The sequence below is a fragment of the Eretmochelys imbricata genome, chromosome 9 (genome assembly GCF_965152235.1).
Source record: "Eretmochelys imbricata isolate rEreImb1 chromosome 9, rEreImb1.hap1, whole genome shotgun sequence".
NCBI lineage: Eukaryota > Metazoa > Chordata > Testudines > Cheloniidae > Eretmochelys > Eretmochelys imbricata.
Genome location: NC_135580.1, coordinates 15,550,397 through 15,565,228, shown reverse-complemented (window position 1 = coordinate 15,565,228; position 14,832 = coordinate 15,550,397). Strand labels below are relative to the sequence as shown.

Genomic DNA, 14,832 nt, shown 5'->3' with positions numbered 1-14,832 from the left:
ATTTGAAGGGTTTTCCTAAGCTGCAGGGTCTGCTACAAATATGGCAAGAAGAAACTGAAGACTAAGAACATCAACACATTCCCCACTGCAATCCATACTAGGAATTTGGGGGGGTGGGGGTTGTTGTTGTTTTCCTATTTGGATTAGGCTGGCTTTAATGTTTGTTGGTTTGCTTGTTTGTTTAGTAGAATTTGAAAATGGTAAAGAATGACAAAGATTAGAGTGGCACCTTTCTTTTCTTTTTCATATGAGCTCCTAGACCTGTAAAGGTGTCAGAGTCTGACTAGTAAAAAATGGTTTTCCTAAAATAGCTGAAGGTTTAATAGTGCCTGGTCTTTAACAATAAAATCTGTGCATCTTACTAAGTACTGCTCCAACTTAATGCTTACTGCTATATACCCAATCCTGCTTAATAGAAAAACACCCCTTGCCTTTGAAAGGATCAGAACCGGGCCCTCTTTTCAACTCTTTTGGAATTCAGATGAGCACCCTGTGATATGAGGTCAGCAATAATAAGCATGGCAGTGAACGAGCCATTCGTGAAAACTGCTCTTTGTGGCTCAGATTTTCCCTTATCCCCCTTTTGAACAGACACTGACTAAACCGGGGTGGGCAAACTACGGCCCACCAGCCGTTTTAATCCTGCCGTCGAGCTCCCGCTGGGGAGCAGGGTCTGGGGCTTGGCCTGGTCTGGCACGCCAGCCGGGGAACAGGGTTGGGGGTGCTCCACGTGGCTCCTGGAAGCAGCAGCATGACCCCTCTCTGGCTCCTACGTGTAGGGGCAGCCAGGGGGCTCTGGTCCGCAAGCTGACCTCCCCCGCAGCTCCTATTGACCAGGAACCACGGCCAATGGGAGCTGCAGGGGAGGTGCCTGCCAATGGAGAAGCACGCACCAGAGCCACCTGGCCGTGCCTCCACATAGGAGCCAGAGGGGGGACATGCCACTGCTTCCTGGAGCTGCTTGAGGTAAACGCTGCACAGAGCCTGCACCCGTGAGCCTCCCCCCCCAACCCCCTCCCCCGGAACTCCAACCCCCTACCCCAGCCCTGATCCCCCTCCCGCCCTCCAAACCCCTCGGTCCCAGCCCGGAGCACCCTCCTACACCCCAAACCCCTCATCCCCAGCCCCACCCCAGGGCCCTCACCCCCAGCTGGAGCCCTCACCCAACCACCCCAGCCTGGAGTCCCCTCCCACACCCTGAACTCCTCATTTCTGGCCCCACCCCGGAGCCCGACCCCCAGCCAAAGCCCTCATCCCCTCCCGCACCCCAACCCCAATTTCGTGAGCATTGATGGCCTGCCATACAATTTCCATACCCAGATGTGGCCCTCGGGCCAAAAACTTTGCCCACCCCTGCACTAAACCTAAGGTAAATGATGACTGGGCTGAGATTAATAATAGAACATACAAAGGCATTCCTGCTTTTTTATTTTTTAAAAGGTCCTTTCCAATATAGAGGGACAAAAACTTTAATTTCCTTCTGGAATCCACTCAGCTGGTTGCAGTTACTCTCTATTATAATTAATTTGCAACTTCTACCAGACTGGTGGAGCTGTGTTGTTCCAGTTTCATGGAGCAGGCCTTGATTCTCACTGCAGCAGATATTTGCTATTGGAAAGATCAGGAGTGGAATTGGGCATCTTGGAATTTAGGACTGGAGAAAGAAGGAGTAGTGAACGGGTCACAGGGCGTGTCTTTCCTCCCTCTGAAGCGATGTGTTTGAGGAAACGATGAGGTGTGTGGAAAGCAATTTATGAAACTTTATAAGATTAAAACTTGGAAGCTAAATATTTGAAGGATAAGAGGTGGGGTTCTGGGAGTATTGTAAGACTCCTGGACAGCAGCCAGTGCCAGCTTGTCCGTTGTTCTCCAAAATTATGCCAGCATTAAAGCTTTCATAAATCTCAAAAAAGGACTATTTCCAGGCTGTTAATGCCAGGATCATTAGAAATATCAGCCAGCCTCTCCAATTAGTGCCAATAGAATCTGAAAAACTGGACAGTCTGAGTAATTGTAAATACCAATAAACGTGGACTAGGCCATCATCATGTGCAATACCAGCAAATTTATACATTAACAGATTTATGTTGTTATAAAGTTGAACATTGTCATCTACTGTATGCTGAGGGTTTTTGGGGGCGGGGAGGTTGGGGAAGAGATTGCACAATAGCAAAGGTTTGACCAAACTTTATGAAAATTATAGTTGCATGATATAATATGCTGAAATTCTTTGGAGATGACCCTTTGCTCCTAATTCAGAAATTACCATTTATACTGCTGTGTCAGAACCACCCGTGACTGCTTCATTTTCAGCCAGGACTCCCATTACTGTATGTCTTAATAAATCCACTCATCATTCGCTCACGCGAATCTACAAGAGGTTTTTTTAGTGAGGGGAGCAAAAGGCAGAATTTTCATTTAGGTCCTCATTTGTCTGCCAGATAAATAATCATTATAAACCAATAATCGAAGAAAAATGATCAAATAAACTTGAGATTCAAACAAAAAAGAAGAGGAACAAAAACCACTGCTGCAAATGCATCAAATGTAGTAGAATCAGGAAAGTTTTTAAAGGGTTGTACAATAAAATCATCATTAAAAGGATCTGAGTCTGCAGAAGTGTGTTTCTTAAAAAGAAGACCTTCTCTTAATAACCTGGCACTTACTAACTTGCACTTTGTTAATACAGGTTTCAGAGTAGCAGCCGTGTTAGTCTGTATCCGCAAAAAGAAAAGGAGTACTTGTGGCACCTTAGAGACTAAGAAATTTATTTGAGCATAAGCTTTCGTGAGCTACAGCTCACTTCATCGGATGCATACAGTGGAAAATACAGTGGGGAGATTTTCTATACACAGAGAACATGAACATACATATTTTATATACACAGAGAACATGAATCAATGGGTGTTACCATACAGACTGTAACAAGAGTGATCAGGAAAGGTGAGCTATTTTGTTAGTCTCTAGGGTGACACAAGTACTCCTTTTCTTTTTGTTAATACAGTGGGTGTGGTGGATAGATTTTGCATAACCTAGATACTGAGACATGCTGCCCCTGAACTGCGAAGCGTCACCTACCATTCTTTCTCCAAGATGTTTTCTATCCAATAACTGTGTTTGTCAACTGATTTGAATATGTCATAAACTACTTCTAGCTATAAGTATCTTTTAAATAAGCATCAGTTTAGATAAGAGTCAGAAATCCTGAATTCGAATTAATTTGCAAACTGGATACAATTAACTTAGGCTTGAATAAAGACTGGGAGTGGATGGGTCATTACACAAAGTAAGACTATTTGCCCTTGTTTATTTCTCCTCCTACTGTTCTTGACAACTGCTGGAAATGGCCCACCTTGATTATCACTACAAAAGGTTCCTTTCCCGATCACTCTTGTTACAGTCTGAATGGTAACACCCATTGTTTCATGTTCTCTGTGTATATAAAATCTCCCCACTATATTTTCCACTGTATGCATCCGATAAAGTGAGCTGTAGCTCATAAAAGCTTATGCTCAAATAAATTTGTTAGTCTCTAAGGTGCCACAAGTACTCCTTTTCTTTTTGTGGATACAGACTAACACGGCTGCTACTCTGAAGTCCTAAAGTGTTGTTTCCTTAATTTAGCTGAGCTGTGTAGCAGAATTACAACAAGGGCAGCTGGGAAATATCTTAATAGATTGTGCAGTAAATTGAGTTCTTGAGCAAATGGAGAATGGTACTGTATGACTAAAAGTAAGATAGGGCTGTTTGTCAATGTGTTGAACATCCCTCATGTGACTCTCAAGTTCTATGCATCACAGGAGGTCTGCATGATTGTTCTGAGCTTTTATACACATACTTTCTAGATGTGCTACACTCTCCTTGTTGCGTTCTCAGGAACTAGAAGTTCAGAGTTGTGACATAGGCCCTTTCATGTGCTTCTGTAGCCGTTACAAAACAGAGCCTGATTCTCCAGGGCACTGCACCGTGCATAATGCATATAGTATGTATATGTGCCTGATGAGTGCAAAGTGCTACCTGATCAAAATAGAAGTGTTTGACTGCCACATGGAGCATGGAGTGGAGAACTGGGTCCACTATCATTGCTATGGAAATGCAATCACCTAAAGTATATGAGAGATGCTCCTGGAATCATCTTTCTGTGATTGTGCCTATTTGAGGTCTGCAAACATCTTTCTGGGAATAAATTGGTTGCTTTTAACGTATTGCGCAAGGTTAATATGTGCAGCCATTTCATTTCTTTCAGGTGACTACAGTATGTAAATGACCCTTGCAGGATCAGTGTCAATTACACTAAGGTAGTTTGGTTCAGTAGTTACAGAAGTGTTATCAGTTTGTAGAATCCTTGGACAGAACACTCTGATGCTAACAAAATTACAGGTCCCACTCCCTCCGGGGGAAGATCCTGGCCTTTCTTCCACAACTGCAGAGGCCTCTAGACATAGGATATGTCTACACTGGCAAGTTTCTGCGCCACAAGTTATACCATTTTTATTAAAATGCTGGACTTAAACCGCTGTTGCTGCTTGTGATGCTGGAGAACATCCACATTGGCAAAGACAGCAGTGCATTGTGGTAGCTATCCCACAGTGCAGCTGGCTGCAGGGTGCTTTGGGAAGGGTTTGCAATGCCTTGTGGGGCAGGCACAGCATCACATGATGCAGGTTTCCCAATCCCATTGTTCCATGGGTATCCTACCAAATTGCCAGCTGCTTTTCAACTGAAGTGGGCGCAGTGTGTGTGTGTGTGTGTGTTTATTTATGGAGGTGGGGAGAGAGACAGTGTGTTTTGAGGGACTGAGAGTGTGTTCAGACAGTGGCAGGAAGCAACCAGTCCTGAGGCAGGGGGAGGGGGAAACCCGGACATCAGCCCCCGTCTCCCTCCCTGGGCTCTCTGCACAGCAATCTGTCACTCATTCACACAGGTTCCACAGCAGGAGCATTCCACATTAATGGTTTGCTTTGTGCCCCAGAGCAGATCAGCATAGCATGCAAGGGCCCTCAGAAACGGTGCTTTGAAAGGGGAGGGGCAGCCAAGTTCAAAACAATGAGCAGAGTGGTCACTATTATGGGACAGCTCTGGAGGCCAAATACAGCGCAGAAAGCAATCAAGTGTCTACACTGGCAATAGAGCGCTGGAGCCTCTGAGCAAATAGCCTTATGACTCTCATCGAGGTGGGTTTTTTTGCAGCGCTGCGCAGAAGCTTGCCAGTGTAGACAAGTCCATCATTCATTTGATGGAATTTCATTGTGTGGGGGAGGGAGGCACAATTTGGGGAACTCTTAAGTATGACTCACCAGTGTACCAGGGGCTTAAGCTCCACCAATACACTGATGTGAGCACCCTGCATGGGCTACACTCCAATGAATGCATCCGATGAAGTGAGCTGTAGCTCACGAAAGCTTATGCTCAAATAAATTTGTTAATACTCCTTTTCTTTTTGAGGACACAGACTAACACGGCTGCTACTCTGAAATCTGACTCCAGTGATTGAATCTTGGGCTGGGGAAGGAATGGGGGGAAGGGCTAATGAAGCTGCAGCTAGAGACAGCAGCCATTCACACCTTCTAGTGCTTGGGCTTGCTGGGGGAGGATTTCATGAGAAGCCCCTGCACCAAACTCATCTATTCAGGCTTTGTGCCTGGGGAAGAAATTTCTTTTCTGGTCCTTTCCGTCTCTTATGCTTTTTTCTCCATGTTGCAGTCTGAAGGAAAGAGTGAAATTCTCCCCTTTGCCGAGGGGCCAGCACAAGATTTATTCACCACTTAGGTGTCATTGAAACCCTCAGACTAGGATTTAGTGGTGCAACCTGCATGGCAATTGGAGGAAGGGGAACACAGGTTGTAGGAGGAAGAGTTTTGAGGAAGCACCAGGAGGTCAGTCTGTTTGCAGGTGGCTTACTTGCTTGGTGCCGTTGCAGCATCTCTGTAAATAGTTCTCTTCAATAAAGAGCCAGTTTAATTTTAGAAACATGGAGGCCTCTCATGTTATTACCCAGCATTCAGTACATGAAACACTCAGGTCTTGTATTGGCCCTCCGCACAGTGTGAATTTTACCCAGATAGAAGACAAAGATAAAAAGGCCCAGAGAAGGGTGACAGAAATGACTAGCTGTATAATGGAATTTTCATATTAGAAGAAATTGCAGAGATTAGGATTACGTTTGCTCGTGGGTCAATTTTAGGGCAATAGCATGACTGTTCCTTCGATGGGAGAGGAGACTGTGCTGTGTTCTCGTGTCCTGCTGCTTCAGAACCTTATTCTCAATGAATTTTACGTTAATATTTCATAGACTGAAGAGCTAAAAGTCCTCTCAAAGCCACTGCATTACAGACCAATCACATCACTTGAGGTTTAAGCAGTCTCTTTTTCAGATCCCCTTTAAATTCAGAACCTAAGTGATTTCCAAGGAGATTGTTACCAGATCTGCAAACAAAGTTGTTCACAATAGGAAAGTCCAGGATATCGAGGAAATATATTTGTGTAAAGCTGAGCTCAGTTCTTTCACTGAATGAAGTATTTAAAGAGTGGGATTGGATTGGGAATTATTCATTAAAAAGGGGATGGGGGAGGGAAAGGCTTCTGGAAACCGTAGACTCAATCCTTAGTTGCACTGAGTTTACCCTTGATACAGCTGAGGGAAGATGTGGGGGGAAAAGGGTCTCTTATGCCCCTTTGCTGTTCCTCCAAGCCTGGGTAGGTTGAGGCCTGAAATGACTCCCAGCATTACTTAGAGCAGCTTCAAAGGTGCTCTAAATTATACCTCCAGCAGCTAGGCACTGCAGCAGCTGAGTATGTTGTCTGCCTTGCGTCACCTCTCCCATCCCTAATAAACACCCTTCCTATCCATGGCATGCCACTTATTCTTACATCAGCTTTGCACCACCCAAATATTCCTCTCTGGTGGGCGAAGACTTTGCTGCACCTTTAGGGTGGCAGTAAAGAGTGCTTTGTGCTGTGGAGCCAAAGGTCGGACCCTCTGTAGAATATTGCTTGTATGTTGCACCTTCTAGACCAGGGGTGGGCAAACTTTTTGGCCTGAGGTCCACATCGGGGTTCCGAAACTATGGAGGGCTGGGTAGGGAAGGCTGTGCCTCCCCAAACAGCCTGGCCACCGCCCCCTATCCACCTCCTCCCACTTCCCGGCCCCTGACTTCCCCCCTCCGAACCTCCCACCCATCCAACTCCCCCTGCTCCTTGTCCCCTGAGTGCCCCCTCCCGGGACCCCACCCCCATCCAATCCCCCCACATCCCCTGACTGCTCCAACTCCTATCCACACCTCCGCCCCCTAACAGGCCTCCCAGGACTCCCACACCTATCCAACCCACCCTGTTCCCTGTCCCCTGACCGCCCCCTGCCCCCCAAACCTCTGCCCCATCCAACTACCCCCTGCCCTTTGTCCAAGCCCCTTGCTCCCTGACCCCTTACCATGCTGCTCAGAGCAGCAGAACTGGCAGCTGCACTGCCTGGCCGGAGCCAGCCATGCTGCGGCACTGCCCAGCAGGAGCTCACAGCCCCGCCACCCAGAGCGCTAGCTGCATGGCGAACTGAGGCTGCAGGGGACGGGGGACAACAGGGGAGGGGCTGGAGGCTACCCTCCCCGGCCGGGAGCTCAAGGGCCAGACAGGACAGGCCCACGGGCAGTAGTTTGCCCACCTCTGTTATAGAACATGAGGAATGAGAGCCCCCTTGTGGGGAAAAAATTAGGATCTAGAATGGGGATTAAAATTGTAGTTGAGGTCAGAAGGTAGCATCTACAAGGACTGGTAGCTGCAGGCTCTGTGTAGTTCTTTGGCCAGGCTGAGAGGTGGCACCGACTTGTGGGAAAATCTCACCTCTAATTGGGTTTGTATTCATACTGATTTTGATTCATAAATAGGATAAATGGAAGAGTTACTGAAGTAGATGGATTCGCTATAAGTGGTGCGACAGAACTGGAAGAGCTGTGTCACGAGAGTAAGACTGAAGCCCTGTGGGAATCTGATTACAGACTGAATACGACACACACTAGAAACTTATTTAAAATGAAGCTGCCATGGCTTAAATTGTTTAGACCTCTTTTATATTGCTGGTGCTAATTTGTGCAAAGGTGTTTAACCCTAATGTCAATAATTGGTCATTTAAGAAAGTAAGCAATAAAATGATCAATAAAATATGTCTGGATTTATTTCATTAGGTTTGTTTAGAGAAGAAACAATTATGGATCATTTTCTTTCTAGGGAAAAAGAAACAGTGGTTTCAGAGAATGTTACTTCGGGAGCCAAAAGCATTGCAAATTGACTAAGCTTTGTCCAGCTGTGGGCTATACCTTCAGATTAGCAGCTCAGAATGACATAGGCACTAGGTAAGTTACTTCTTATCGATGTTATCTCTGCCATGGCAAAGGCATTCTAAATGACAGTATCTACTGAGAGGCTGCTAGTATTTTTCCCCTTTGAGCTCCCTATTAAATGGCTAAAGCTTTATTGCTCTACAAATAGTGCACTTAGAATAGATCCTCTGAGAACTTTCACTCATCTCACAGGGAACTGACTTGAAGTTTTCAGACTGATGAAATGGATCTAAGGGGATGGACCCATTTGGAGGTGTTAAATGATGTTTTGTGGCTTGTTTCTAATACCAAAAGAACACACATCTGTTATGTATAATTCCCACTAGGGATCTTGAGGAACCAAAAAAAGCAAGAAGCCTGTGGAAGTTGAGTTACAGATTTTGGAAAATAATCCACTTTTGTTTAAAGTGATGTTCCTTTGTCTTCTTTCAGCACTACAGCAAAGTTTGTACTCACTTCCTCCTTTGGCAAGCCTTAGGTGGCTCAGCCAGCAGCAGAGTAAAACAAATGGAATAGCAGATAGGGGCAAGAGTGGGCTAACGCTGCTCAAGGGGATTTTACCAAGGTGGGTCCTGATTCTCCATTCCCTCGCACTGGAGTTAAGTTCAGGCCTGTGGAAATTGGTGTGAATCAGTGGGAGCTCTGGCTAATGGGTTTTGCAAGATCAGGGAGCTGCTAGAAACCAATGGACAGAAGAAGTTACAACAGCTAGAATGCCAGAGTATACACAATAGTTTTCCTGTGTGGGGATTTTAGCTGCCACATACAAACTCATTGGAGGAAGGGGGATATACACTGAAGAAGCTAAAATAATTTTTGAAGCTTACAAAATACTTATTTTAAAAATAATTAGTCCCTTTTCATTGTTTTGTGACTTGGAATGTTTAGCTGAGGAGGGAAATAAAAGAATGAAGGAAAAAATACAGATACCCAGAGAGATACGTATGTGTTTTTCTGAGGAAAATTCTGCCATTTTAAAAGTCCTGAAAATGCAGTTCCTAGCCATGTATGGTTTAATAAAGCAGCTCTGTTAATGTCTATGTCTTCTTCCTCTAGATATCATTGGCCTTTATTTCTCAACAGTTTGCACATGGATTCCCTTATGCACATACCCCGAGAGATCATCTTTTCTCTGTGAAACACCCCCTCTCTTGTCAGCAGAGGTGTAATATAAATGAGAGGGGACTGCTGACAGAGCATTGTCCGTGAAGAGTGCTCAGTTTTGGAATGTGTCCTCCCCATCCCTGGTTTGCCAGAGCCTAGATTTGTTTATCTTCTAGACACGTTCCAAAACCCAGTTTTTCTCACATTATTGAGGTGGGAGTGGGCCGAGGGTTGGGGCGGTTATATTCATGGTCAGTCCTTTTATATTATAACTCTTTTAGTGGAGAAGCTCTAATGCCTTCATACTTTGGAGCAAGGGCTTGAAAATTAGCAGGGAGGGGGCGAGAGTCAGAGAATTGCCATTTGCTGTCCCCGTGAAAAGCCGCCGATAATTGTCTAGAAGTAGCTATGCGCATTTACTCAGTGGAGGGTTGTTAGAGGCTAATTGCAAAATTATCCAAACATTCCATCTCCACTGAGCATGTTCTACTCCCCACAGAGCTCTGTTCCACCCTTGAGAGCCTATTGAGCATGCTCTATCCCAGGGCTAAGCAGGACTATTCCTACAGTTGCTCCTTAGCATGAGCCTGCTGTGGAACTGAGAGCTGATAGACGGTCTCTCCCATGCTCTAACTGATCCCCCTGCTGGAACCCAGGTAGCATGGAGGAAAAGAAAGCAGCCTGATTCAGGGATTATCTTCACATACAGGGCTACAGCAATACAACTGTAGCGCTTTAATGAAGACACTCCTATGCCAACAGGAGAGCTTCTCCCATCGGTTAATCCCCCTCTCCAAGAAGTGGTAGCTATGTTGATGGGAGAAGCTCTCCTGTCGATGTGGCACTGTGTACATGGGGGGGTTAGGTCAATATAACTGTCACTCGGGGGTGTGGATTTTTCACCCCTCTGAGCAATGTAGTTGTACCGATATAGGTCTGTAGTGTAGACCTGGGTGAGGAACAGAGGGGGTTGGAGAGGAACAGGCTGACAGGGGACAGACCCATGGAACAGAAGCTGGTAGGGACAAGAGCAGAAGGGGAGTGGGACAAGAGAAGAGGGAAATAGAAGCCGGAGGGACAGGAAAATAAGGGGACGATTTGTCAAGGATATATGAGGGGACAGGAGCAGAAGGGTCTGTATTTACCAGAATACACTTCCCTCCAGACCAGGAAGAGAACCCTCATTTCCTGAGTACTAACATTATTCTGTTCTCAGCAAATATCTCTGAAACCTACTCTTTCAGTATGTCTCTCATCCTCTTCTAATGGCTGGCCCACACAGAGGTTAACAGACTTCTACTACTCACAGTTGCTCTGTTAGCTCAAGTGGCAGAGGTCTATTTTAAATCAAAAGGTTCAAACCCTGCTAAGGAACTGTGTCAATATGGGACCACATAAAGAAATTTCTGGGTTTTTTCCTGTTCGCAATTTTCTCAGTTTTTTAAAAAGCACACAAAAATAGAAAACCTTAAGATTGCAAAATCAAGCACACAAAAGTTAAGAAATGCTAGAATTAAGGTTGCCTGTGCATGTGCCTTATTGGACAGTCTTTAATTACATGATCACACATTGTATTTTCCACACGATGCCTGACTTATTCATTGCAGAGGATGGACCATATCCTGGGGATGAATCAGGCTTGTGTAGTGAATGAGGCTTTTGTCTGCAGGATCCCTGCCTCATTTGTTGCAGAAATTGGAAGATGTGTAGCAAATTCAGCATGGGGATGCGAGAAGAGAACCCTGGTCTCATGATTAAGGCAGTTAAATGTTGTTCTGGAGAATTGGATTCTAGCTCTGCCTTTTGCCAGAGAGTTTCTTTGTGATGCTAAGTCAGTCAGTCATTTAAACCAGAATTTTATAGGTGGCTAATAACTGTGCATTCCTGATTTTTCTGTGACCCTAGATTTGCAGAAGTGCTGAGCCCTCACAACTTCCACTGAAGTACATAGGAGCTGTGATTTGAACCCAAAATTAGTGGACACTTTTAGCTTTATTCACTCTTGTGCTTCAGTTCCCATTTTTAAAACGGGGTTAATAATACTTTCCTACCTCACAGGGGAGATAAATTAATTTATGTTTTTGAAGCAGTCTGATGGTGATGAGATCCATAAAAATATCTGTGAGGAAATTAATAATTTGCTGTTTAGTGCGGGGTTTGGATGGAGTGCAGTAAGTCATAGGGGCAACATACTGGACAATGAGGAGAAAACAAATATTGATTAACTGCTCACTCAGAGAGCACCATCCTTACTTTGTGCACTGAATGAGCCAGAGGTCCTGTAGAAATAAATGCATGCAAACGTCCTTAAAGATTGTGTTGTTATGCATGTGGACAAGGGGTCTGAATTAAGGTTGCACGGGCATTCTTAATTCTGGCATTCCCTAACTTCTGAGTGCTTGACTTTGCAGTCTGAATGTCCTTTTACTGTAATATTTTCGTATGCGATTATATATCATTTATATGCCTATATATTCTAACAATATATTTCTATACCAAAATATGCAAACAGTGCAGTTTGGAAAAAAAAATTGTGATATCTTCTTTCTCTCCGTTCCTGTACAGTGGGTACAGCCAGGAAGTGGTGTGCTACACATCGGGTAATATTCCTCAGACCCCATCTGCACCAAGATTGGTTCGAGCAGGTGTTACGTGGATCACATTGCAGTGGAATAAGGCAGAAGGATGTACACCAGAAGAAGTGATTTCCTACACCCTGGAAATTCAGGAGGAAGATAATGTAAGTTCTGTGTTAGTATTATTATAAAGTGGATAGCATGGACCAAATTCTCTTCTCACTTGTACAGGTGCAACCCCACTGAAGAGACTATGCCCTGTATTATTGAGTACATTTCTGTTCTGATATTTGCGTAGTTACTGTACAAGATCTCACTGAAGTCTCCTCAACAGAAGGATGAGTTTAAAAAAAAATAAAAATAAAATACTAAATACAAAGCAAAGGCCAGCGTCTGAATTTAGGGGATATTTCCTGGGGTGCATCACCAAAACAAAAACCTTCTCTTTTTCTTTCAACCTTTCTTTATCCAAATAAATTGTGTTCCTAGTTCCATTTGAAAAAACAGCTTTCTGTTACATTGGTGACTCACTAGAAACAGTTTATCATTGAGTAAGGGTGTGATCCTGCAAAGACCTGAGCCCTCCTGTGAAGTGCTGAGTGCCCTCAACTCCCATTGTAGTCAGATGGAGATGGGGGTACTCAACATCTTGTGTGCTCAACTTTTTGCAGGTGTACATACATGAGTTGTATGACTTACGCAGCTGTTCATCCCTGAGTCACACACGTCTGAAAGGATAACTAAGATGACAATGTTCTGCTTCGCATCAGAACACAGACCTCGTAGACTTAGCAAAGTCAGGTACAAGTCTATAATGCAGAGTCATGCAGAATCCCACTTAGAAATCCACAAGGAAAAAGGTCATAGGATTTGGAGTAATTCATCCTTAAAACAATTCAGTCTGCCACATTCTGCCTACGTCTATGTACGATACTTGCTTTCTGGAATAGACTGTCACTTGCATTTCTATTAAATATATTAAACTGTTAACCAAATTGCTTTCTTACATTGTTTTATAGCAAAATGACACATGATTCAGCTCAATTAGTTACTCTACCCTTTTAGAAAATAATTACCATGATAATGGTAGATTACAGAAAACAAGAGAAACTTTTGGACTCCATACTGACACGATGAATTGTAGTTGTGTTGTATGATACAAATGTCATCTATACATGCTGATGATAATATATAGAAACTTGTTTTGTTCTTGATTAAAATTTTAGGATAGCGTGTTTCACCCAAAGTACACTGGAGAAGAGCTAACCTGTACTGTGAAAAATCTCAGAAGAAGCACACAATACAAATTTAGGGTAAGTTTGTTTCTTTCCTTTTTCTGTTGCAGGGCATTTTGAAACGATCTGCACAATGAGAACCCCTTAACACTGAAAAACTGAGCTATCAAACACAAATCCTTCCTCTGATTAAAACTTGATAGGTGTGGAAAAAGTGTCTCCTTCCTTGACAGGCCTCTTTTCCAATAATGATAATGTTATAGCTAAAATGTTTTACATCAGAACATGTTAATTGCTTAGACTGATTGAGGACACAGTCCTTTGTACCACAGAGTGTAATGGTGGAGGGCTTACCCTGTAGATTTCACTATGTGCACATAGGGGAGGTGCTGGGTTAAGGGCTTGTACAGCAGGGGTACTGCTGGAAGGCCTCCTCCGAGGACAAGATGTCAACATGTAACAGCATGACTTAGGGCTCCAGTGGTCCTTGTGGTGCATTTCATTCAGCTGTTGGAAACTCCCTCCGGTGGCCAATCTGCACTGGTTACAGAAACTGGGCAGAGAAACACTGTTTTTGGAAACCAGACAGGAACACTGAAACAGGTCCTGAAAACAGGGACATTCCCAGCACTCAGGGAGACAGGTTCACCCAACATATGGAAAGTGAAGCTTTCCCATCTATTAAGTGTGAATTTCTGATTGTCTAACAAGTTTATATTTAATGTCCTATATTTTCTTCTTCTAGTGATCGTGTTCCCTAAGATATATTTTTATAAGAGTTATAAAAATATATCTTTTAACTTATAACAAAATTCAGAATTCCGTCTCGTTAATACAGTACTTTGAAGATGTCAAGCACAATACAAGTGCTGAGTGTTATTTACTAATAAAAATGCCCAAGATTACTATGTCTGATTTTATGGAAGAAGAGTGTTAAATATCTGCTCGCTAACATAACAGTCCAGGCTATCAGGTCTTTGAAAAGCCCATGCCTGTAAATTTATCATTTCTCCACAAGGTGGCATCACTCCATGCACTTTTTATTGCAAGTACTGCATATTGTGTGGAAAGAGGCTATTATTACCTCTAAAGTTCGTATCCACTGGGCTTCCAGCACATAACCATTATTTTAGAGAGTAAATATCTGAAAAAAGCCCTGTTTAATTTTTGTATTAATATTGTAAACTCAAAAGAGGGTAAAATTTCTTTCATCTCAAAAACATGCACTACAATGTCAGTGGGTCAAAGATGAAGCAAAAAGTTTTGCGCAAAGAGGATTGCTTCAGGCATTAAAGACAAATTTACATAATATCTCTCGATGTCACATAAGACTATTAAAAATTACATGAACTTTAGAGTCAGGATGTTGTGGATGAACTGCTGTAATATTGTGCTCTTGAGTTTACCATGGTTTATGCTGCTGCTTGTCCCTAGATAAGTAAAAAGGGTAGCTGTAGTTTTTCCTGTAGCTTCAGTTTAGCAAGTTACTTATATACTGAAACTAGGCTTTTCAAGGCTGGACTGACAGTGCAGTGATAACACAACCCAATACTGCATGATGGGTTTGAGACAAATGTTGATGTT

General features: G+C 43.7%; 1 protein-coding gene across 1 annotated transcript in view; it reads left to right on the top strand.

Annotated features, from left to right (window-relative positions):
* Positions 1-14,832, top strand: part of FNDC3B (fibronectin type III domain containing 3B) — a 282,481-nt gene that overhangs the window by 180,917 nt on the left and 86,732 nt on the right. Inside the window, exons 11-13 of the mRNA XM_077826513.1 lie at positions 8,221-8,345; positions 12,003-12,177; positions 13,240-13,326. Coding sequence (XP_077682639.1) covers positions 8,221-8,345; positions 12,003-12,177; positions 13,240-13,326 — 387 coding nt within the window. The remainder of the gene's footprint in view (positions 1-8,220; positions 8,346-12,002; positions 12,178-13,239; positions 13,327-14,832) is intronic.